The 24,159-nt window shown below is 44.1% G+C and overlaps 2 protein-coding genes across 2 annotated transcripts in view; both read right to left on the reverse strand.

Moving 5' to 3' along the window:
• Positions 1–336, reverse strand: part of spsb4a (splA/ryanodine receptor domain and SOCS box containing 4a) — a 65,982-nt gene extending 65,646 nt beyond the window's left edge. The window contains exon 1 of the mRNA XM_080838034.1: positions 205–336. The gene's annotated coding sequence lies outside the window, so the exon portion shown is untranslated. The remainder of the gene's footprint in view (positions 1–204) is intronic.
• A 1,548-nt stretch (positions 337–1,884) lies between these two features.
• On the reverse strand, positions 1,885–23,801 carry slc25a36a (solute carrier family 25 member 36a). Its single transcript, XM_080837136.1, has 7 exons — positions 23,392–23,801; positions 18,342–18,509; positions 15,813–15,890; positions 11,796–11,896; positions 6,558–6,624; positions 6,100–6,389; positions 1,885–5,663 (listed from the first exon to the last, which is right to left on the reverse strand). The coding sequence occupies exons 1-7, from the start codon at positions 23,430–23,432 to the stop codon at positions 5,470–5,472; spliced, it is 939 nt and encodes a 312-aa protein (XP_080693262.1). The 5' UTR covers positions 23,433–23,801; the 3' UTR covers positions 1,885–5,469.
• Positions 23,802–24,159: the final 358 nt, after the last annotated feature.

The raw sequence follows: 24,159 nt of genomic DNA on the forward strand, positions 1-24,159 counted from the left end.
TAGCTTGTGCCAAACACGAGTTGGGTTTGGCTTTCTGAAGAGAAGCAATGCCCAGCGTATTCATAAGCAGTGCAAATGGTCATATTTACACATAATAATAAGTTAGGTACAGTTGTCACACTAGGAATAGAAACAGAACTAAAGCGATTATTGCAAAAACGGTTCGTAATCAAGACCAGTACAAACATAACATCTAGCACTCACCTTCAGGAAGTTAACTTGTTTCAAAGCAACTGTCGTTTCTGGGGTAAAAACTGGTAGATCCTCAATCTAAACATCAACTGTGTAATTTCAGACACGTAGTCATTTATTTCAAGCAAAAGCTCTCCTTCTAGACCACCGCACCACGAACGTGTACAGCGAACTACCCCGATGTCGCGTTTGTTTCTTTGTTGCCTGCTACAGCAAAGCAACCCTATCCGAGCGTCTGTTCACTTTTCCGCGTCACAGCTGATTGGACGATTCGACTGCATGGAGAGGACGGCCACGGTGGTATGGAAAGAGCGGGGCTTAACTGATTAGGCCCTCTCGCTGACCCCGTCTACCCGTTTCTGCAAATGAGATCATGGCTATGGGCCAGTGGCAGAAAAATGACACTAAATAAATATATAAAGAGGCTTATGTTCGTAGCCTATACACCGCGGACAAGGTTTGAATTCATTCAGCCAGGTTACTCGTCTGTCATGTAAGGCTTGTTGAATGACGGCTTGTTTTTGTGTTCTCAAGGTAAGCCCAAGGAAACTATGATTTGATTTCAAGGTTTATAATTAAAATGTGTTCAAAGTAGTAGACCACATTTGTTCTGGTTGTGTTTTTCCCGTAATGATAAATCAATTCATGTTGCTTTACGCAGATATGCTTTACTTTTGCCAAAACCATAGTCCAGATAACTGGGCCTGGCCTATTTGTATTAATCTAGTCTTAAACTGTTGATCGAGGTTTTGTTAGCTTGTAATGGAATAACTCTGTTGTCTGGAAAAGTTGCTAAGTGCAGTGCTAAGATTCATTTGGAGGATTAGGATTTTCTTTGATTGCATGACTAATGCTAAGAAATAGAGCACTGAGTCATAAATATGCAAACAAAAGATCAATGACGTTACGTTGTTACAGCCACGTGAATGTATGGCGCCCAAAGCTGTAGGTCAATAAATTGAACAGCGCTCTTTTCAATTGCCCCTGAAGTCTCTCCCGTATATCAAGCACGCAGTGTCACGTTGCGTGGAATTTGCTTTCTGGACTATTTCTTCTAACACTGAATTTATTTAGTTTTACATGTCTACTGAGATTTATCAGTTGAATCTAGGGAATTAAGATGCATACTTTTAGACATCTTCAGGCTGTCATAGCGTGGAAATGCAAAGCATAACCAAGAGTAATAGTAGATGCCTAATGCCCAATATAGACGAGTTAATGGGCTAGCCCTTAATGTTATAATGTAGGGATCATTTTATGCTGGGCCTAGTTCAAAGCCTTTTTTCCTCCTCTTTCCAACAGGGGGCAGTGTTTCCCCCAAAAAAATCATTATCGTAGCCATGCCTTTGTTGAAGGTTCGCCCTTGCCTGGGGTTTTCGACTACGCAACGTCTGTGAGAGAAGCTGCTCCATGGGGTCGGCTCAAACTTGCTTGCGAACCTCAAACGAAGTCAAGTATATGAGTATGCCTACCTGATCTTTAATCTCTCTGATTTTACCAGTGCATAACAAATCCTTTGGGTGGCTGATATCCATCTTTTAGACCTTGGAACAATGCTGACACCTTGGGGCGGATTTGTAATATTACAACTGGGAAGTCTGACCTGCATGGCAGATTTGCAACGTATAATATGGCACAAATGGAGCAACACAGATATTTTTAGTATTTTTTTATTTAGTTTATTTACTTATTTTGTACAAAAAGAGGTATAACACATAGCCAGCTAAGAATAGGCCACATTTGAAGGTGTAAAAAAAGCCAAAACAAAATCAGAACTTAATAGGGGGAAGAAAAAAAAAAAACATTCAACATAAATGTTCAATGCATTAGTGTTGAGTGATCTGGTGCTCAGGACACTATAACCTGCCTAGAGAGGATTTCATCAGCGACAACAGATTTCAAGAAAAATGAGACACAGACACACACAAGAGCTCCCTAAGCAACCTGCATCTCCTCCAGGGCTCTGGTCAGGGCCAGAGTGCACGATGCTTGAGCCCGAGACAATATAATTGCAATGGGCCGTCCTCACCCTAATTTAAGTAGCAGTACGCTCGACGGCAGGCTTGGAATATTCAGCCATGCTTTGCTGTTACGTCAACTTGACTCATTCAGAAATGTTGAAAATACAGTCTTGTAAGAAATCATATCACATTAGTTGCCAAGCCTATCAAGATCATAATCACTTCCAATCTTACGTTAGAAATTGTCAGTTTTTAAACTTTAAATAGTGTTTAACCACGTTGGCACAAATATGCCTAGCCTAGTAGGATAAGGGCCACATGTTGACTAACGTGGTAAACGTAGTGTCCCACCTTGCTTATTTTGGAAACTGAGCTCCCTTGCCTGCATAATGTAATTTTGTTTTATCATATACTTTTTTTTTCGCTTATGAGGAACACATTTAAGAGTTGACATTTTGACTATTTGATTTTGTAAACAAGGGTGTGGACAAAATAACGTACATCTAATTACGTAAGGTCCTTAACACCATACCCTTTTGTAATTTAATAGGGGGGCATGTTAAGGATACATATTGTGCCATAACGATATACGAGTTGATAGCTAGCATGATAATGTATTCAAAACAAATAGTTCAACACTTTCTGAAAACTTATAAAGTATTAATATTCCACCAATCAATGACCAACATATTTGAATAATGATAACTCTCTCTCCTAACATTTTGATTTCAATAACTGCAGTTATTGTTCTTCAAACATCTCCTGGTTGACTTCAGTTGCCAGGATTTGGGTAAGCCGCAATCACCTCTGCTGTCTCAATGCCCTGTTGGGGCAGGTTTAACACCTGCAGTTAGCAAGCCAAATCTGGGCGGTGGGTGTGTTCATAACTTGACACATAGCCGTGTCCTGAGAATAAGCCACAGAAGCCATCTTTATGGGCTCCACCATACTTGCTTGGGCTATGCCAAGTGCCAAGAGTATGTGGGCCATTCCACAGTTGGCTGACTGTGGTGATGTTGCTTTAGATGACCCAGCGCCTCTTTCTGGAAATATGCCGTTGTTCAAACATAAAGAATGACAATGTACAGTATGCTTAATGCTCAATGTTCAGTTGAGTGCTGTCACATACCATCACACTGTTCAGGATGAATAGCCCCTTTCAGTACTACAGAGCCATGTTATAGCAGCTGAGGGAAGTCCTAGACACAATCCATTGCACCTGTTAAAGTCTGTGGGGATAGTTGAGTACCGTATGCAGATGCTGACAAAATAAAAAAAACACCCAGTTCAAGCATTCACAGTTTAGGAGGGAGCTGGATGTTCAATCCAAATGTTACCGAGGTGAGTTAACAATCTCAGCTCGCATATGCGTAAGGAGAAAGACACATTCACCGTGATGTCTACGCTGATTGAGGACTGTTGTAAAATGGCCTTGTGGATAGAAGATTCTCACAACTTCTCACATTACTGAGGAGGACTAAAAGCTAGCAGGTTAGAGTACGACAAAAAAAATCTACTGTTTGACACTGAATGACGCAACAGGACAAATGGGGAAACCATGTGGTGGACTTACACAGACGAACCAACTGAGTGACACAGCTGATATGACGATTATGTGATCCTTCACCAGGGGAAGCCAGGGCTGCTTGTAAACATATCGCTGAGATGAGGACACTGACCTTTTACAGGTCCACAAGAGGGGGGAAAAAATAAAGCAAAACAGACAAAACACAAGATTATAGACTCCATGTGGGCGATGTATGGAGTCTAAGGCCAGCATGTTGTACCAGAAAGAACAAAAATAATATACAAACGAGAAACAAACTAAATAAAAATCGACCAAGACCACAACACACCATTTTGCGATAGATTCAAACATTTTTTTTCTCAACATTGACGAAATGCAGTTGATTCAAATAATACTTTTGAAACTGCAGCCTACTGCATGATCATAGGACCTAGGTTATGGACAAGAGGGATATTTGATATGCATATTATATACACATATAGGAATATCCTTCACTAAAAATTAAGTACACTAAACTGTACAATATCTTCAATGGACACTGCTTAGCAAAACACTGTTTTGCCCCAACAGTAATACTGTTTTTTTTTTTTTTTTTTAATATTCTTTCCTTTTTTAATATATATATATTTATATATTTATTTATTTATAATACAAGATTAAAACTATCCACAAAAAAAAGCCACGGTCGGGGATGGGGAGAGTGGCTCCTCTCTCCAGATGGTAATGTGCATGTGTGTTGGGGGCTGCATCTGAGTAACCCCCCCCACCCCCTCCTCGGGTCTGACACTCGAGACCAAGACCTGAGGTCCTGAAGTCTTTCAAACATCAACACTGACTAGTTTCAAGTAAGTGACCTTTCCAGAGGAGACCTGAGACAGGTCTGGATGTTAATGTCGGTGGTAGAGATTTAAAAAAAAAACAACAACACAACTGCATTCCAGAGTTGAGCAGACAGAGGGCGCTCTCGGCTGCCCTAAGGCAGTCATCCGCGACTGCTGACTACTGAGGACGTCACCGCACAACTCAACAAAACCCACTGAATTGATATCCAGCTTGAAAGAAACACAAGTCTACATGAAGGACTTTTTTTTTGTGTTGTGTTGGGCTAGAAGGGTCGGGACTATTTGGCCGAGAGCAAAGCAGAAGGTCGGCGGGTTACACATAGTTAGTCTTTTGCTCTGAGCTGACTAGCGGAGGGGCATGCTTGAACACAGCATTGTCTCTAGCAACCAAATGCTAACTGTACAGGAATCTGTGTATGAATGAAACCCATACAGACAAATGACAGTTGTGACAGTTTTAAATCAAATGACAAACGACATCATAATCAACAATAACAACAACTGAAATGGTGGCGTATTGGCATCAAGCATGAGTGTTTTGCCCCATAAAACAGGAGTTACAGTTTCAAGCATCCCCCTCCTCAGTATTGTCTTCTCAAATTTCAAATTTTTGAGAGAGGAATTTCGGAGAGACATCAGAGTCTTAACGAGATTTTCACTAATGGTTGGTTCTGTAAGACGCCAGCCATTACAGGACTGAACTAACCCCTTCCTCCCTCCATTGCTTTCTCAATCATTTGTTCCTTCCCATCCTCCCTCTCCCTACCCTCCATCACTCTTTCCATTTTATCTTTAAGACAACAGCACCCTCAAGTGGCCTGGGGGACGGCTGGGGCCATCCTAGTCCTCTCCATTTTCCACTGATATCTGTCTCTCTTTCTTTCTTTCTATTTCTCTCGCGCTCTCTCTCTCTCTCCTTCTCTTCCTCCTTGGCCAGGGGGCTGGGTTAACGGTTCAGCATGTAGACCACCATTTCATAGGTCGACATCATGATGGCGGTGTTGGGTATCTGCCGGACCAGGTGGGTGGTGAGGCCGCGGTAGAGGGCACGGTAGCCCTCCTCGCGTATCACCATGCCAAAAGTCTGAAAGAAGGAGCGGTACTTGCTGCCCTCTTCTCGAAGTCTAGTGCGGATCACCTCTGTAGAAGAGATAGAGAGAGAAAGAAAGAGAGAGAGAGAGAAGTATGTCAGTGTGGCATTCACAAAAAGCTTTCGATGCCTTCAGGTTTTTTTTAGTTTTATATGTTTTTAAACCACACACGAAAGGAAGAGAACAAACGATGCCTTGTTAAAGCAGAGTGTCAATGGGAAAATGGAACTTCAATGAGGATGAAATTTGAATATGTCCTGATTCTTTAAAAAAAGTTTTTTTGGCCCTGAAAGTAATGCATGAAGAAAAAAATTGTAGTGGAAGCAAAGACATCTGACCCTGTTGTAGACAGGATCATATATATTATGTCAATAAGTGTTTCTCATATCAATAATAAAATCATACTTCGTGATCTGCAAATTGTTTGTGAAAAGGCAGTCAGTCAGTTGCAAATCATTTTTGTGAAGACTGTGATAAAGACGTACCGTGTGGATACGCAACAGATGTGGCACAGGTTTTGGATGTGGCAGCCGCCAGCATCATCCCGACAAAGTCCGACGCGTCCCTTGCTGCCTCCTCCTCCTCGTCCATGTTGGCCTGGGCCTTAGACTCCAGCAACTTGCGCTTGATGCTCTCGTAAATCACAAAATGGATGACAGTCTCTGAGATGCCAGCATAAGAAGCCGACATGCCTCTGTAGAATCCCCGGACCCCGTCCGCCTGGTACACCCGCCGGACACACTCAAATGCGCTCATGTAACGCTCACCACGGTTCCTACACAGCGTCGGGTTAAGAAAATATAAGGAATAAATCAAGGCTTAGTTTTGATCTTTTCATTCAATAACACTCGATCTTGTATATTGGTTTAACCAGAACACACACACACACACACACACACACACATATATATTATATATATTTTTTTTTTAAATGGCACCTCACCTGGCATCAAGTTGCAAGCGAGTCTTGATAAGCCAGATGGGATTGGTAGCTGTGATCGCGGTGAACCCTGTGAAAAATAAGGCACTGGTTTTAGAGAAGGCACTAACACACAGTGCATGACAGCACACACTCATGGACAATCTGTTTGGCCTAACACACTCTCTCTACACCCCAACACCTCCATCGTCATGATAAATCATCATTAGTGAACTGTACTAACAAATGTGAGAACTCCTTCCACATGGGTTTATGGCTGTTTTGTGTTTACAAAAAGGACGTCCAATAAAACACAAAGTATCATTGAGATTAGAAAAATCAATGAAAGAGGACCATGTCCTGTCCAAGTACTGCTCAGGAATATATCTCCATCGTTATTATCGATAGTGAGCATGGTTTTACGATAGAACTGGAGATCAGGATGATCTTAAAATGAAGTGGATTCAAGCCATAAGCCCATGTTAGAGAGGTGATCCTTATACTGAATCATCTGCACTGATGTTGTAACTAAACTAACCAAAATGTGACAACTAACCCTCCACCACAGAGAAATAAGCATCTGAATAACAATGTCATACAAACATCACTAAGGCATCTTCTAGGCTTCCACTGTAACTTGAAGTTTTGTTGAGCGGCAGTTTGTTTGGTGAGGCATTTACTAGTGACTCAGACACCAATTTAACGTTTTAAGGTCAAAGGCTGCGTAAACCTGCCTCAAAGGGTTGTTGCTTTCATGGAATGGACGGTTTATTGCGGCCATATTCATAAATTCATATTCTAAAAATATGATAACTGGTATCCATAATGGGTCACAGACACTCCATGCCAGTACAGCAAAATGACAAACATGTAAGGTTTAGACACATGGGGTTAGTATAAATGTTGGCACTGAAGAGCCAGTGAGTCTTCTGTTGTTTTTGTTTTTATTTGAAATAGTTTTAAGTGTGCAGTGACTAGGTGCACGCGTTGTGCAAATGCAATGGCATTAAGAGTGGACTACATTCAACTTGGGTTACATGAATTGCCCAGTTTGGTGAATTCTTTACGCTTCGTTTTTTTGTAGGCTAGATCTGGACAGCTGATTTTTTGTGAAAGCTGTCTGGTAGGTTTCACTACAGGGATGTGTGCGCGTGATTAATTTTGTTTTTGTTTTTTGGTAATTATTTTATGAAGGGGAGGCGGCATCTTTTGGGTGGCTATGATTTAAGCTCAAAAACACTACCTGAGATCAAGACCAGGTATATAGTACCCCCACCCCTCCTCAACGCTACAACAAAACGAAGTCAACCCCAATTGCCAACTTAAAGAGTATACAGATAATAGCCTTCATGCAAGTCTGTATAACTACCCTGCTCACACAAGCACATCTTCACTGGCTTATGCTAGTAACACAGCTACGTGTGCCGTTCTGGGCCGAGGGAGGGGGGAAGGAGGAAGGTGGATGTGGGTTCCTACTTGAAAGACCTAAGGAGCGACTGGGTGGAGAGTATGAGAGATCTGTAGCAGTAGTAGCAAAAGAAGAGGAGGAGGAGGAGGAGGAGGAAGAAGAGAGAGAGAGGGAGGAAGAGCAGAGAGCGTCTCTGGCGAGTACTCACGGGGAGGGGGACAAAGCTACTCCACACAGCTGCAGTTAGAAGCCTGCAGACATTGGCTGCCCCGCAGGCCCCCCCACGCAGGGCTGCACACTACAGTATAGCCCTAAAACAGACACAGGCTTGTCTGTACCACAGTCACAAGCAGCAGCAGCAGCAGCAGCAGAAGACCCACCCCTTTTTGTTTGCTTTATTGTTTTTGTTATTTAAGAAGAACAAGATGATGAAGACAAAGAAACACACTCAAAATACACACTACGTGGGGTGGGATGGAATAGTGAAATCATCCTTTATGTCCCACGATCCCCCACTCCCTCCCCACCTTGCTTTCATCACCACCCTCCCTCCCTCCATCCATCAAAACCTAGTGACCCTATTCTCCTGGTTGAGACCGCAAGAACATAAGAGGCTTGTCTGGGCTCTGGGTTATCCTTTCCTTTCTTTTCACACAGAATGTGTAAGTGCCATCAGATGGGCATTGAGACAGAAGAAGAGGAGGAGGGGGCGGAAGAAAAAGAGCAAGAAAAGGATGAGGAAAGAAATAGAATGCAGGAGACATAGCAAAGGTTTTTTTGTGTGTGTGAATGAACATCACACCACTATTGTTGTTAATCTATGCAGGTCAAACTCAAAGATGGAGGGTACAGAGTCTAGCTGCCGCTACATTAGCAGCGAAAACAGTGTTGTCAATGGCATTATCACAATAGTCTCATCAGACCTACGTGTTGGAGGGGGAAAGAAAAGTAATTTGGGGTGAAAAGGGGGGGCCAGGTCTAAGTAAAACAATAATAAAACATTTGGTCAAGCAGTACAAAAAAATATTTTTAAAAACTGGGACATGCTAACCTTGTCAACCTTGTTGTAAATAAGCAAATGAGTGTAAGTTTGACACTTGATGCGTACACAGATGCATGAGTGTGTATGTACAGGATTTATTGGGTGCATATGGGTGTCAATACTAAATGCAACAAACTTTCTTTTCATTAACCAATGATGATATGATGACTTTGAAATGAAGACACGGTTGTTCTTCCACACTTTCACAGAGGGCTTTTGAGACAAGGTCTATGCACTCTGGAGCTGTGGAACAATGTGAAGGGTTCAAGCAGGATAAGAGGTTTGGCGTAGAAGCATCTGAAATGTGAGATCCATGCAAAGTTACACATGGGTCACCTTTTCTACCATTTCTTTTTTTCCTTTCTTTGAACTTGAGCTCTGTCCTGACTGCTATGTTTTAATGCACTTGACGCCTCTAGTATTCTGCTGGGCCAATGTACTCTTGGCCTTCTGCCTGGTGTCCTACTTTACATTCCTGGAGGAAAGCCAAGCCATAGGCTATATATCAGACTAAAGGAATGACAGCCTTCCCATAGGCCCTGGTGTCTATAAGCAACATGTCCGTGGCCAGTTGTTCATGGAATACTAGCCCACTTTCTGCAGTGGTCTGACCTACATTCACACCGGCTCCGGTGTACAGTAGATTTCCATGAGAGGCGAGTTGGTGAACAGGATAAGGAAGTTTGATTTGAGTGTGCGACGGGGGTAAGTGTCCATCACAGGTTGAAACTCAAGCAATTCGAAGTAAAGGCTTGGAAAGTGATACGACTCCCATGCAGGACTCAGATAGAACCGTGGGGCCAATTTTCAGCTGCCTCTAAAGGCAAGGCAAGCTTATTTGTATAGCACATTTTATACACAATTATAAATGCTTTACATAACCATTCATCAAATAACATAAAACTCCCCTAAGAACTCCGGTGATTTAAGCCATTTAGATGTTGCGAACATAATAGAGCCCATGTACAGTAGATGCTGAGACACTGTAATTAAGGACCGCCTCAGTAGATGTGCTATACACCCTTAGGAAAGGAATGAGAGGGACATGGCAGCTCCCTCCTTTTATTTCCTGTGTATGTCTGAAAGTAAATCCTACAAAATGCTGTTGCTAACGGTCATAGCCTCTTGTTGCAGGGTACTACCGATAACACAGGGTAGCCAGGTGTTTAACATTAGATAAGTTGACAAGGTTACCATGCCCCACATCTCACTAGTTTAGGGGGTTGGGGGATGGGGGTGTGCATGTGTGCGTGTGTGTGTGTGTGTGTGTGCATGTATCATTTGTAGTTATAATTGAATTACCTTTACAGGGGGTGACAGGCTGGTTAGGGCCAAAGTGTCAAGACTGTGCAATAACAAGGGAGATTAGGAGACAGGGGGAAAAACAAAAATAAAAACAAAACAAAAAGAACTAGCTACAAGCTTGCGGCAGTACTGAGTATGTGATCAACAACATGGTTAAAAAAATACATCAGCATTTTTATAACAATCATCATCATCATCATCATCATCATCATCATCATTACGGTTAGGAGAATCATGTCCATACCAGTGAGAAGAGGAGAGACTACCTGAGGCGTCCGCGGATCCGCCTGCGTCAGTCGCGAGGACCGCCGCTCACTCACTGCGCATCGCGCCCTACATGTTAGCGTCCTCAACTACACACAGCACAGACAGCGCAGCGTGTGAAGCCAGACTGTTTAGTAGCACACTGGTATGTAATGGCCTAAGTCCTCCAGCCCTCAAAGTAAAAACAAAACAAGAGGAGGAGAAGAAACAGGGGGAAAAGCAACAAAAAGAAAGAAAGAAAAAGAGGGGAAAAAATGGGAGAGGAAAGCACAACCCAAACTTTAAGGACCTTGAAGAGTTTTTTTTCCTCCTTTTCTTTTCTTTAAAAGAATAGCAGAGTTTTGCAGTGTATTCTGAGGCCGAGTTTTACGTGCAAAGGGCTCAGTCGATACTTGAGCTCAAATGCAATCCATCAAGATAGTCCATCGATATAGTCCCGAAGGGCAAGATTGTTCACTCAAAAGCAGGAACATTATCAGATAGAAAATTTCGAGATTAAATGAATTGCTGGTGAATTACTGAGAGAAAATATAAGGATATTTTTTCAGTTGTATTTTTCTTTTGAACATATGTTTACATATGTTGTGCTTTTTTTCTTATTAATATTCTGTTTTATTAGACATTTAACTCCCATACAAGGGGAGGATTATTTTTGGCCTGAGAGCATAGATCTCAGCTCTAAAAACAAGAGAAGAGATGTTTGTGGATGGGTGGTCCGATCCTGAAAGTCTTCAATTGTGCTTTCGGACAAACCAGCTGTGCTTCTTTCTTTTTTTTTTTCCAATCTACCCACGCTACCCCACAGCTAGAAAATGACCTAAAAAAAAATAATATTTAAATAAATAAAAATTCAAAAGAAACATCTAAAGGTAAGGACAGACGTACTACACTAACCATGCCCAGTCAGTCCTTTAACGCTATATAGAAACAAATAAAAACAAACGTGCTCATCCTTTAACCACAATTTCCAATCAAACAAAAGTGTCTAAACAATTGAACTCATTCAACAATAGAAAAATGTGGCCAATCAAGTTACCTACACTTTTTTTTATAAATGTTTAGCGAAATGGTACCAGTGTAAATTGTGACATTACATCCATTTTCAATGGTGCAGAGGCTGAAGAGCGAGTGCAAACTCATTTCTACACATAGGCTGGTTTAATACGACAAAAAGGGGAGCACTGTTACAGTTTTAGTATTCTTCAGTGAGAGTGGATGCAGCGGTTAGCGGCCTTCGTCTTACCTGCTAGGGCTGCCGACACCATGTGGACCTGTGTGGAGTCGGGCTGAAACACACCGTTTAGCTTCTCCTTCGCCAGGGAGTAGGCCGCAAAATATATGGCTCTGTGGAGGGAGGGAGAGAGGACACCAGTGAGTCACATGTTTTCAGTTTGGTCAGTTTCTGTGTCCATCTGGTTTGAAACTATTGGCAAACCCAGCCTTCTTTTAGGGCAGTTGACTGACTCTATTGCACTGGTCTGGTTTGAAGGCACTGGCTGAATCATTTAGGTGATTGTAGGTCTTTCTTTTAGGTCTGGCATTATGGGCAAATCTGGTAAGATGACCTCGGGAATTGGCAACCTGTTTCTTTGGGAGGTGATCTTGCTTGAAGCATCTGAAATAATATAACATCTGTGTTCTGATGCAGGTGGTGAAACATATTAGTTCTGTGCACCAAGAGAAAGAGAACACCAGGGAACCAAGTGTCTTCTGTGTGGTCCAACTTTAAGGACCCTTCAGGTTTGTAAACGCTGGCAAGACTTTTCTGGCCTACATCAAATCTGCGCGGTCTCTGACCCCATCATTCTTTGGCCCTTGCGGAGACCAGGCCTCTGATTACTGGACCAACACTGGGCTAAAGCTGCAGCCAGAATAAGAGGCTTGCCTCTCGCTCTATATGATCACAGTGAGGCCAAACTCCGCAAGTGCTATGGCGGCCAAGTAGAGCAAAGGGGCAGAAGAGGAGTCTATTTTGGCTTCCATTTAGTTTGGATATCTGTGTTACATGATTGGCATCTTTGATTTTAAATGTAACACACTGTATTATGCAACTCTTGAGGATACAGTGCTGGGATATAAACCTGATGCTACGTCCATCTTATGGTACTCTCACTAGGCAAGCCATCTTAGTGATGCAGTGTCAACCTGATGTTTGTTCAGGTTACTTTGGCTTTGCTTTGTAACTCAACGTGTTGATTCTAATGGACATGTCCATGTCTAATCCAGCCTGTTTTAATCCAGAGGGGCCATGTAGACACGGTAACACAAAGCAAGGGTACCTTAACACTCTGTCTCTGATCAACAGCAAGAGCACTCACACACACAAGCACGCACGCACACCCACCCGTTCAAAGCGAGTGCCCCAGAAAAACCTAAGGCATTTAGGGTAATGTTGTGTCTCCCTGTCACACAGCATAATCCAACTCATAACGCTCTGATACATACCCGGTCCCCGGCAAAGCAAAGACAACAGCAGGTAGTTTGTTCATGAACAGGGATCCGGGTTTAGCTCAATGATGCTAATCTCACAGAACCAGAGGTCTATTGAATAAATAATACAGACATACTGTATCTTACAATGCATTTAAGGAAGTTATCCAGCCAGTGTTATATTGCCCATCAGTGGCATACAGTGCTTTCAGGTGAAGGGTACCCATGGTGAGGATCAGTCTGTATCAGATCACGTCACATGACGGGCATTAGTAGAGGATTTAAAGAGCCGCATTGGGTAATTTAGCATACAGCTCCCCTCACAGAAGCAAAAAGAAAAAGAGACCGTGAAAGAAAGGGAGGGAGATAAGAGATTACGCAAATAAAAATTTCCGTTTCGGCTTGGATTTTTAATCCCTGTGTGTGTGTGTGAGGAATGTTGTGTCTTCTGTGTTACGTAAGCCACAGAGAGAGTTTCTCTGGGATGATGCGGGCGGATTTAAGGCCTATGGTGCTGAAACATGGTTGCAGACGGAGCAGCCAAAAGCCCAGCCGACCGTGGGCCCCTTCCAGATGAGCTGACCAAGGGCTTAATGTGACAGCCTAGATACCGCGTGCCCAGTATCTTTCCACTTCCTCCAAACCCGCCCCCACTGACTGCGCTCAGCCAATCAGGAGCCTCTACACTGAACGCTGGCAGCAAATCTTCAGCCGGGGAAACACATCTGTCAGGTTTCCACCAATCGTACAAGCGTGAGCATGCCAGGCCAGAAGGAAGGTTTATTTTTAGTTTGGGTGACAATGCACGCAGACAATGCAACTGAGATTTGGTATCATCATATCTTACAAGGAATGCAAGTCTGTTTGTATGGCCATGCAAGCACTTTGGATGAGTCCTCATTTTTGGGGGGGGATGTGGGCACGTGGACCTGAGTTATTAGGTGTGTGTAAGTGCTCTGCTGTGTTCTGTCCTGATTTTATGTAACAGTCGGTTTGGTCATGAGCAGCTAAACGTGTCTCAAAAAGAGAACAGGGTAAGTTTTAAACCCACATTCGGGAGTATAGATCTGACAAAAAACTTACATACACAGAAATATACCCCCAGCATGTCAATACCAGACAGGAATAAACTCACACACACACACACACACACACACACACACACACACACACACACACACACACACACACGCACGCACAGCCCGTTAAACCAGGACGCTTTGCACCTAATATATATATATATGTGTGTGAGAGTTTATTCCTGTCTGGTATCGACATGCTATATATATACACACACCCCCATATTATAACTTATACCACTGACATAACAAGACAAGGGAAAATCTCCCCCTTACATGCATAGGCTGAAACACACTGACAGATTCATTGACACCCACAATTATTATAGTTTTGGTTTAAAACATAGGCATTGTTATAAAAAGTTTTACACCTGACATGGCACTGTCAAATGTATGCTCTAAAACACACTAAAAGTGTGCTAACAGCCAAACCTGGTGCAAATAGGACACGAGTATGACAGCTACGGAAATGTGTCTCATAATGGCCAGAGGGGTGGAAGAGGGGTGGTGTGGTAAATGAGGGAAAGACACTGTCTGAAAGAGAGCTAGCTAATAAAGGGATACAGCCTGGAGCACTGTCTTCGCTTGCTCACTCGCTCACTCACTCGCTCACTCACTCGCTCACTCACTCGCTCACTCACCTCGCTCACTCGCTCGCTCACTCGCTCGCTCACTCGCTCGCTCGCTCGCTCACTCGCTCACTCACTCACTCACTCACTCACTCACTCACTCACTCACTCGCTCACTCACTCGCTCACTCGCTCACTCACTCGCTCACTCACCTCGCTCACTCACCTCACTCACTCACTCACTCACCTCACTCACTCACCTCACTCACTCACTCACTCACCTCACTCACTCACCTCACTCACCTCACTCACCTCACTCACCTCACTCACTCACCTCACTCACTCACTCACCTACCTCACTCACTCATTCACTCACCTCACTCACTCACCTCGCTCACCTCACTCGCTCACCTCACTCGCTCACCTCACTCGCTCACCTCACTCGCTCACTCACTCAAGAGGTTTGATGAGGGATATGCAGGCGACTCATCCGCTACCTGCTTTGCCTAAGTCCCCCTGGCAGCTGTGTTTGGAGAACATCCTGCACAACAGCGCTCTATTTCCACCGCTCCGCCCGGTATTCCAGTTACATCACTGCTTATGAGGTAGGGGCAGGCGCGGGGGCTGGCGCAGGGGCAGGGGCAGGAGCCGACGCGGGGCAACGGGGAACAGTGGCCTTGTTTGTCCAAAACAGGTGTGAGCCCATAAGGGTTTAAAAGCGACCTTTAAGCCATGTTAGCATTAGCATTAGGGCGAGCCACTCTGGTCAATGAGCTGTGCACTGGCAGAAAAATAACAAACATACTGACAAGGCAAGGGTAGCCAGTTCCCTTGTTTGTTAATGCAGCCAGGCAGAATAGAATCTTTACTCAAACATGACAAAGCTCAAGAGGGCCCCTGCAAAATAATGTTTTTGCTTCTTCCCCAGCAAGTATCATTTTTAGCCCAGCTGTCAGACCAGAGACAGTTTAGCTTATGTAACCCCCCATCCCCCCCCTCGTCCCCGCTAACTATCCCTTGGAGCATCTTTACATAATTGGGCCTGTCTGAATGGAGGTTTGCTGTGAGTGTTCCCTCTTATATGATATGATACAGCTTTGGCAGTGTCACGCAGGCTGAGGGAGGTCGTATGACTCTAAAGCACTACAGGATAGGAGAAGAGACATGTCAATTATACTTTACCTAGAGGGAGCCACGCCCACAAGGTTAGGCCCCAGACCTCTGAAGAGTGACCGAGGACCTTCTTTCTGCAATATTAACCTGAGAGAGAGAAAGAGGGATGTGAGGTCACAATGCATCTCATTGATCAAGCACATTTGTTTTTACACTAACTAGTTACCTAGTAACTACTACATAATGATCCAAAGCAAGAGCATCACCAACACGCTTCTGTATTTCGGACGAGTGACTCAGCACTCAGGAGGGCAGGAAACACGTGCTGGGAAATCAAATTGTTTGCAGTCCAGAGAACTTGTTTATTTATTTATGTATTTATTTATAACCACAGAGGTTACCTGGAAATCACGAGAATGGACTTTGATTTCAGATCAAAATCCTCTTGGTGTTGCTGGAGTGCCAGAATAAACAAAAGCCCTCCCAATTGTCTACCGCTGTAACAACACTGGCTGTGTGGACTAGCTCAGGAAGGCCCTAATGGATAGCCCCTACTGATATAACAACTATGACTGGACATGGTCTGGCCCCAATATGGCCCTGATGTGCCCCTGATTCAGCTTGGTTCCGACAGATCAGGGCCAGATTTGGCTGTGAATTGGATGGCCCTAAAACCACACAGACCCACACAGACATACAAACACACTTCCATCGTGCCTAATCCTCTCTTTCTTTATTGCTGCAGGCACAGCTGGCCTTCTGGGTAAAATATGAATCCTCTCCACAACTCCTCTACGGTCTCCTCCTCCTTCACTGCTGACCCACTTTGTCATGTCAGAGCCTCTGTGTGTGTGTGTGTGTGTGTGTGTGTGTCCCACTCTTTTCATTCCCTGTGGAATTCTTCTGCTAGCGCTGGCTTCACACACTGCTTGTAGAGGGCAAAGAAATCAAGACGTAGAGAAGGAAGGGAAGCTCCCTAAAAAAAAAAAAAAACACTGCCACACCCCCCTCGGATTCATCAAAAACACACGCAGCACTGCAAATCTGTAACACAGAGCCTTGGAACCGTAAACACACACAGATTATTGTGGACATTTACTCATTTAACAGATGTATTCATCCAAACCGTCTAAGGGTATCACTGATCGTTTCACTTTCATCACTCTTAGAGTACTATTGCTAGTTTTGGTCAGACCGACCCAGTGACCTTGGAGTTGTTAGCACCTAGCTCGTGTTAATATCTCTATGAGAGCCAGGTGACAATCTGACAGTCTCAACATCCCTCGGGCCATAGTTTACCCCATAACAGTGCCCACATCGTGACATTGGCAGTGGTGTTGACATTAGAAGGCATTTGCTCTAGTCATGTATCCTATTTTACTCAACCACCCTAGAGAGAGACAGAAAGAGAAAGGGGGGGGGGGGGAGTGAGAGTTAGAGAGAACGAGAAAGCAAGCGAGAACCACAGAGAGAGAGAGAGAGAGAGAGAAAGAGATGGAGAGAACGACAGAAAGAGAGAGAGAGGAAGAGGGAGAACAACCCCAGCCCTGTGCAGCTCACAAGTCCCTGACTGTGCAGAATAAAAATGGGTTTGTGATATTTGTTTTCTTAGCTACCCAGTTGAGAGGGAGAAAAAAAAAAAGACAAACTAAATCTAGCATGGGCAGGAGTGGGTGGTGGGAAGCTTCAACCAATCAAATACTGGCAGCTATTGGAAGAGGAGCTGCTCCAGTAGCAGCCTGGTGTGAGATTTCTGCACTTGGCAGCCCTGGTCGGCCTCAACAGCTCAGAACCAGTTTCTGCCTCTGCATCGCTCACCACAGCCAAGACACCTATATCAGTGCACCAGCCCATATGTAGCCAGGGTTACCAGCACAACGACTCTCACTTTCAGGGATTCTCAGTGAATCATTTGTTACAGAAAGTGTAGCAGTGTGTATGCCGGACAAAGACTAGGCCTAGCCCATACCATGCTGTGCTGCTCTGTGCTCACTGAAGGAGACGGAGCTGGCTGCCAAAGTTCTGATAGAAATACTAGGCTAAGCAAATACATGCAGATAGTGTGGCATGTGGGAGAGAGTTCTCGTATGTAGGACACTGACTAACCCCTCCTATGATGGCTTAGTCAGGCTGTGTTTTTACTGAATCAGGTTGAGTGACAAGGTTTCCCAGAATATAAGGCTAAGCAAGCAAAAACTGCTTGAGAGAGGCAAGCTCAGCAGTATTCAGCTCAGAAGTGTTATTTATGTCACAAACACACATGCTTTGTGTGATTTGTGTTGGCTCATTACTCAGGCTCACTGAACTGCAGGGCTTTGTATCAATATCAAACTAAGCAACAGAATCCGTGTCTGAGGCGTGCGTGCGTGCGTGCGTACAAGCGGAGGGAGAACGTGGTCACCCCACCCGGACTCGAACCCAGGTCTAAAGGGTGCCAAACATATGCTCTGACCACCACACCAAAGAGCCTGGCTCGATGGCATGACAGCCAGAGAGCATATTCAATATTCACCTGTAGTGACGATCACATCGTCACGGTGTGTGTGTGTGTGTGTGTGTGTGTGTGTGTGTGTGTGTGTGTGCATGGTCACCACTCACTTGAGGCAGTGCAGGGGGCCTGGGGGAGACACGCGAGCCACACTGGCCCCATTGACGCCACTGAGCTGCACCTCAGACACATAGAAGGTGGTGACGGCGGATGACTGGAGCCTGGTCTTCACCACCTCCAGCGGGCACGTCAGGATGGCACCCACTGTGCCCCCGCAGCTGCAGAGAAAAGGGTAGAGAGAGAGATTGGGAGAAAGGAAGGAAGAGAGAGTGAGTGAGCATGATTTCAGGTGTAGACATGTAAAGTCAAAGAGAACTCCAGACAATGCATTTAGAGTTTTACAGAGTGGACTAACACATGTAAAAAAACATAAAAATGCTTATTATTATAAATACAATGCTCAATATGGTTTGTCTCCATCTAGGCTACAGCTTTATTAACAAGGACCTAGTCGTTATCAATTACCCCTATATAATAAAGGGCATGGTTAGTGTACTGGTAATACATAAAGGCCTAATTAGATAAACCACATTTTACCGCAAAAAAAAAAAAAATGTGCTTCTTAACAGCCTCTTTCTGAAGGTGCAAGTTGGTTCTTTCCAAACGGTGCAGCCAACCAAAAATCTATTAATATGTCCAGCCTCGAACTTTCTATGAGGAGCCCAAGTGGAAAGTGGGGCAGCGTATTTGATCAGGTGTCAGTGAGTCAGCCATACGTGCTCACACTCATATGCGTGTCAGTAGGCTAGGGTAGGCACCCAACTCAGCCTCAGACCCTGTATATGGGCCAGGGGTTAGTGAGGGGAAAAGTGACTACCTCTGTGTGGTAACACACGTGTGAGCGACAGACGTGCGCTCCAAAGGCTGCTCGTGTCAATGACAGAGAACGAGGTCACAGACATCCATCATGACAGAGAGAGAGAGATAGTGAAATCAGGTCAGAATCAGTGAACTAGCTCACCTGTGCTGCTTTCAGCAGAAATTAGCCCTTCACACGTGTGGGTGTACACACACCCAAACGCACACTCACCTTGATGTGATTAATCTTATCTTCCTAATCTCAAAGGTGGAAGTAGGTTACAACTACAGTCAAAACGCCTGACATCTACATCCCTCCCTCAACCACCTGTGCAGCAGGGCCACAACTTTTCATCAAGAGGCACGTGGTGCCACGTACAGACGATCCTCTTACCCCTAGTGCAACCACCTGCACACTAACCGCATTGCATCACGTTCACATTCCGTCATTTAGCCGACACTTTGATCCAAAGCCACTTACATTATAACACAGTAATTCATTTAGGATTCATTAATTCAGCAGGGACTTTTATCTGAAGCGACTTGTATTAAAATGCAGACAGCCTACATTTGCACCAGAACAGGTTATGTGTGTGGTTCATGGGTCCCACGAGCTTGGCATTGTAAGCACACAGCTTTAGAGATTTCTGTGGAAAGGGCTATTCTTTTCGCTCCTCTGGATTTTCAGCACGTCTCCGTCATCTATGTGTTTGCTCATATGAGTCTCCGTCTTTTGGGTCCCGGTGAAGCACCTGGAGACTATGTCCATTGTGAATGGTCCTATATTAAATCAGAAGGGCACTCGGAGAATGCAGACCTTCGGCAAGGCCAAATGCCCTATTGCACAAATGTTAAACAAAAATATGTGTGGCCGTGCCTCGTGATTCTGATCTGAAATGGGATCTTCCTTGGCCCATGCTACACCCCTCAATCAAGCTTCATGAAAATCAGTAAGGTAGCTTTTGTGAAACCCTTCCGACAAACAGACAGCCAAATAAACAAATAAACAAATAGCACCCAAAAAACATAACCTCCTCAATGGAAGTATTGACAAATAAAACAAATAACAAATAAAACAGCAGAAGAGCACCTAGCCTAGGAGAGAGGGGGTGGGATTGGTTCTGCCACTCTGCTTCCAGCACATGTTCACATAACCGGCTAGACCTGGCATTGCAATCACACACATCAGTCTGCCCCCCCCCCCCCCCCCCCCTCCTCCTCCTCCTCCTGTTGCTGCTCCTGCTCCCTAACTGTCTATTTATAAGCCGCCTTTCAAAAGACCGACCCACATACTAGCAACCGTGAACTTTGCCCCAGATAGGGGTGCTCGTGGCTGTTGACACCGCCTCTGCCTTGGCTGCTGGTGGTGGTGGTGGTGCTGCTGGAGCCCGGCCCACTCGGAGCGTGCAGGCCTCAACAACAAGGCAAAACAACTTTTAGGCTAGTCAGTCAGTTAAATACAGTTTCTGTGTGGCATTAAAACATTTTATGTCAATGACATCTTTGAGAGGTTTTTAGATTGTTTCTGACTTCTATGGTAGTAGAAGTCATTCTCAACACAAAATGGATTTTGAGATCTGCACACAATATTCTGTTCAGATAAGCTTGCCTTAGTGAGAAAATAGGGAAGTCCTTTTTGAAGTCAGTAACAAAGAGAACATTAAATGAAGGCAGGGAAAAATGGGATTCAGCAACCTTCTCCCATTTCCACAAAATGGCGAATCTTAGGCAATCATTACCAGACTTTTTTCTTTGCTTGAGGGAAACACAGGACTGTTGTTTGGTTGGAAAGTACTTATCTGTCAGCACAGGATTTAAGCTCACAAACTCAGCCTCAACCAGGTCCAACCAGCCTCTTCGACTTTCACCTGTGCAGGCTGGACCATGAGCAGCAAAATACACGTCTAAAAGTACTGCCTGCTTTCTCACTGACAAAACAAGTAGGCTATTTAGGTTGAGCTTCAGATCAAATATTTACACAGCCCCTTAATGTCCTACAGGACAGTGAATCACCACATCTGTCTGTCTGTATCTGTAACACTAATGTGACATAAAAAAGCACCTCCACCTTGACCGCCTCACTGTATTGTTGTACCATGAAACAAATATCAGCTATTCATCTCCTTTAGGATACTATACTATACTGAAGAGAGAGAGGAGGGCAATGTCACTGAAACTGCTTGAATTTGAAGCTATGTGTTTCACTTTCAAAATACTAAGAAGTTGCAAGAGGCTATAAAGAGCAACTACATGAGCCTTCCATCAGGACATTTACATGAATGTGGGGTCACCATGACCAATCTATATGCAACAAAGACATGGCACCTGTAGACTTCGATAACAGCTCTACACTGCAAACTTTACAAAACATTCAGCAGCCCAGAGAACATTAATAGCTGAAGTGCGCACACTAGGATTTTTGTGTAAAAACAGAAACAGAAAATGGAATTCTGCACCCTCTAAAACTTGGAAATGGGAGTGGAATTCTGCACCCTCTAAAACTTGGAAATGGGAGTGCTACATTATGGAATTCAAGACTCCACTTTACAAGAGTCCATGAGGCATTCCTCAAAGGGGAAATAATGCAAAGTTTGGGAACTCAACTTTGTCTTTGTGTCAAAACAAAAAACCTAAAGGTAAGCTATTAAGGCCTACACAGGGAAGTGTGCAGCTGTAGCCTTATCAGTATCTGTAAACTCGCAAAATAGTTGAAGTCACCTTCTCTGTAGCCAAACAAACAAACCCATGCTGCCTGGTCATTTTGACCTTTGCTGAATGTAGTGATGTGGGGGCTACAGTGCTCAACTTTCCAGCGCAGTGCTTTTGCAGGGACTAAAAAGGGCCTCAAATAGCCAAGCCACTACCTTCTCCAAAGCGATGGATTGTTTGGCAGAACACGCTGGCTCCTTCTACGCATGTCAACAGTTCAGAGAGCACGAACATACTGCCTGTTCCAAGAACCTGCTATCGGTGTTCAGATTCTCTGTGCAAGGAGCCACTGTGATACCAGTGTGGTGGTACAGTCTACCCTGGCCCTTATTCAACAACTATTATCATTATTATCATTATTATTATTATTGCTATAACTGCAGCTCAAACATCACTCTCCCACTGTAACTTCATAACATTGATGGCAGTTGAGTTCACATGAAGGCCTACACCTTTGCCTTGACCACAGTGATGTCTGTGAGTATTTGTTTACATTTTCCGAAAGGAAGGTGGGGTACTTTGACCAGTGCAGTTACAATAAACTATCTTTAAGATCCTTTATTTGTCAAATGTTGTTGTTGCACTTGCAACTAAGTTCCCTGTCTAGTGAAGCCATCATGGGCAACACATGTATCTACCTGGTCTACAACTTGCATGCATGAGTGTAGGCTCTGTTCATAGCACAGCTTTAGGTCTAGCCCCAAACATTAACTTGAAGCTACGTATTCCGTCTATGAGTAGTGATTCATTATCTCTCTTTTAACCGTACGTGCTTGATTGATTGTCCTTTTGACCTTGAAAGGCATAAATACAACCGATTACATTCCTGGCTATTTCGCTAAATATGATTGCTCTGCTAGACTGAAATAAAGTCTTGTTGGAATTCGCAGTTTCAAAATGTGGACTTCTTTTAACGAATAAACTCAGGCCTACTTCGATTTACTATATATATAATGTGTGCAATGTCGCCGAACGAAGAGGACGTAATCGAACTATCCTACAACTACAACAACACAAATAGATAGGCTAGAGAAAGATATTTGGCTACATCAGTCCCCTTCTTCTTAACGAACCATACACATAAGAAAGCATGTCTATGGAACGAACGCAGCTAAGAAACCGCTGGTGTGCTAGCCTCTGCACCATACTGTCTTGTTTGACATTAGCTGGCAAGCTAGCTTTGACATGCTGGTATAAATGGCCTTATTTAGAACTACTGACATCAAATACATCTGCTGGGCCTAACACGCTACCAATACTATTATTTTACGACAAAGTAACCATCTTTAACGGTAGCTATGCAACTGGCGTTATGTATGCGTTTTAACGAGGACGCAATCAATGACTCGATCATGCACTGACACTGCAACGAGCAGCAGAGGCTAGGCCGCAACTACGGCAGATAAATTATTCTTATTTAAAGGAACGTTAGCTGGGAGGCCACAGAAATCAGAGCACCATAGCCAGTGAAGCAACATAATAATTAGATCGGTTGCTTGACAGGTTGGCACTGCGTGCTAAATTACTGTTAGATGTGGATGTGTGACGTAGTGACTTCTTTCAAGTGACATAACGTTAACGTTAGCTACTCACCCTCCAGCAAAGAGATGAACCAGGGTGTCCCTCTGACTCATTCTCTCTCATATCCTAGCCCGCTGTTAGGAGGCACTGCAATGGGCTGACGAGCCGACCAGCACGTCGACCACGTTCAGACTTCTGGCTGCACTTGGCTGCAACACTGTGAATGTCGTCTTCAAACAGCTCTGTGCACAATATGACAAATACCCTGGTTAGCTAGTTACTGCGCAGAAGTGGCTAACTTGCTCCGCGCTGGCTAACCGCTAGCCAGCTAGCTCGTTGATTACTGAATGGCTAACAGTGACCAAACTGACGACTCTATTGCTATATTCTATCTTCTTCAGTCCTCAATTTCGTAAAAGAGGATATGGGCTGCAAAAACGTTGTCGTTCCCAATGTAAAAGATATTCTGTCTATTAGGATCACAATCCAGCCCCGGTTGGTTTCGTCGTGTCCGCTCAGTAAGCGGGCTGCAGCTGTGCAAAATGAAGCAGTGAGCGGAGTCGGTATTTACAGTCGAATCACTAGCCAAAAAACAGAGACTGTGATTGGACGATGGTAGCAGTACGTCACTTAGTCTCCACCCGATCATGCTCTCTTCACATGATCACACATGGATGATTTGAAAAGAATGTCAACATACTTGTACGTTTGGTCAGTGATTAGCACCAAATATCAAACGTTTGTGGCCACTGATTTTGTTCTGTTGTAGAAGTATTCCAAAAATTACCCATTTACAACCTCAACCCAACTCAACCTTTTTGTAAGATGATTTTTTCATAA

Source organism: Sprattus sprattus, assembly GCF_963457725.1.
Source record: "Sprattus sprattus genome assembly, chromosome: 4".
NCBI lineage: Eukaryota > Metazoa > Chordata > Actinopteri > Clupeiformes > Clupeidae > Sprattus > Sprattus sprattus.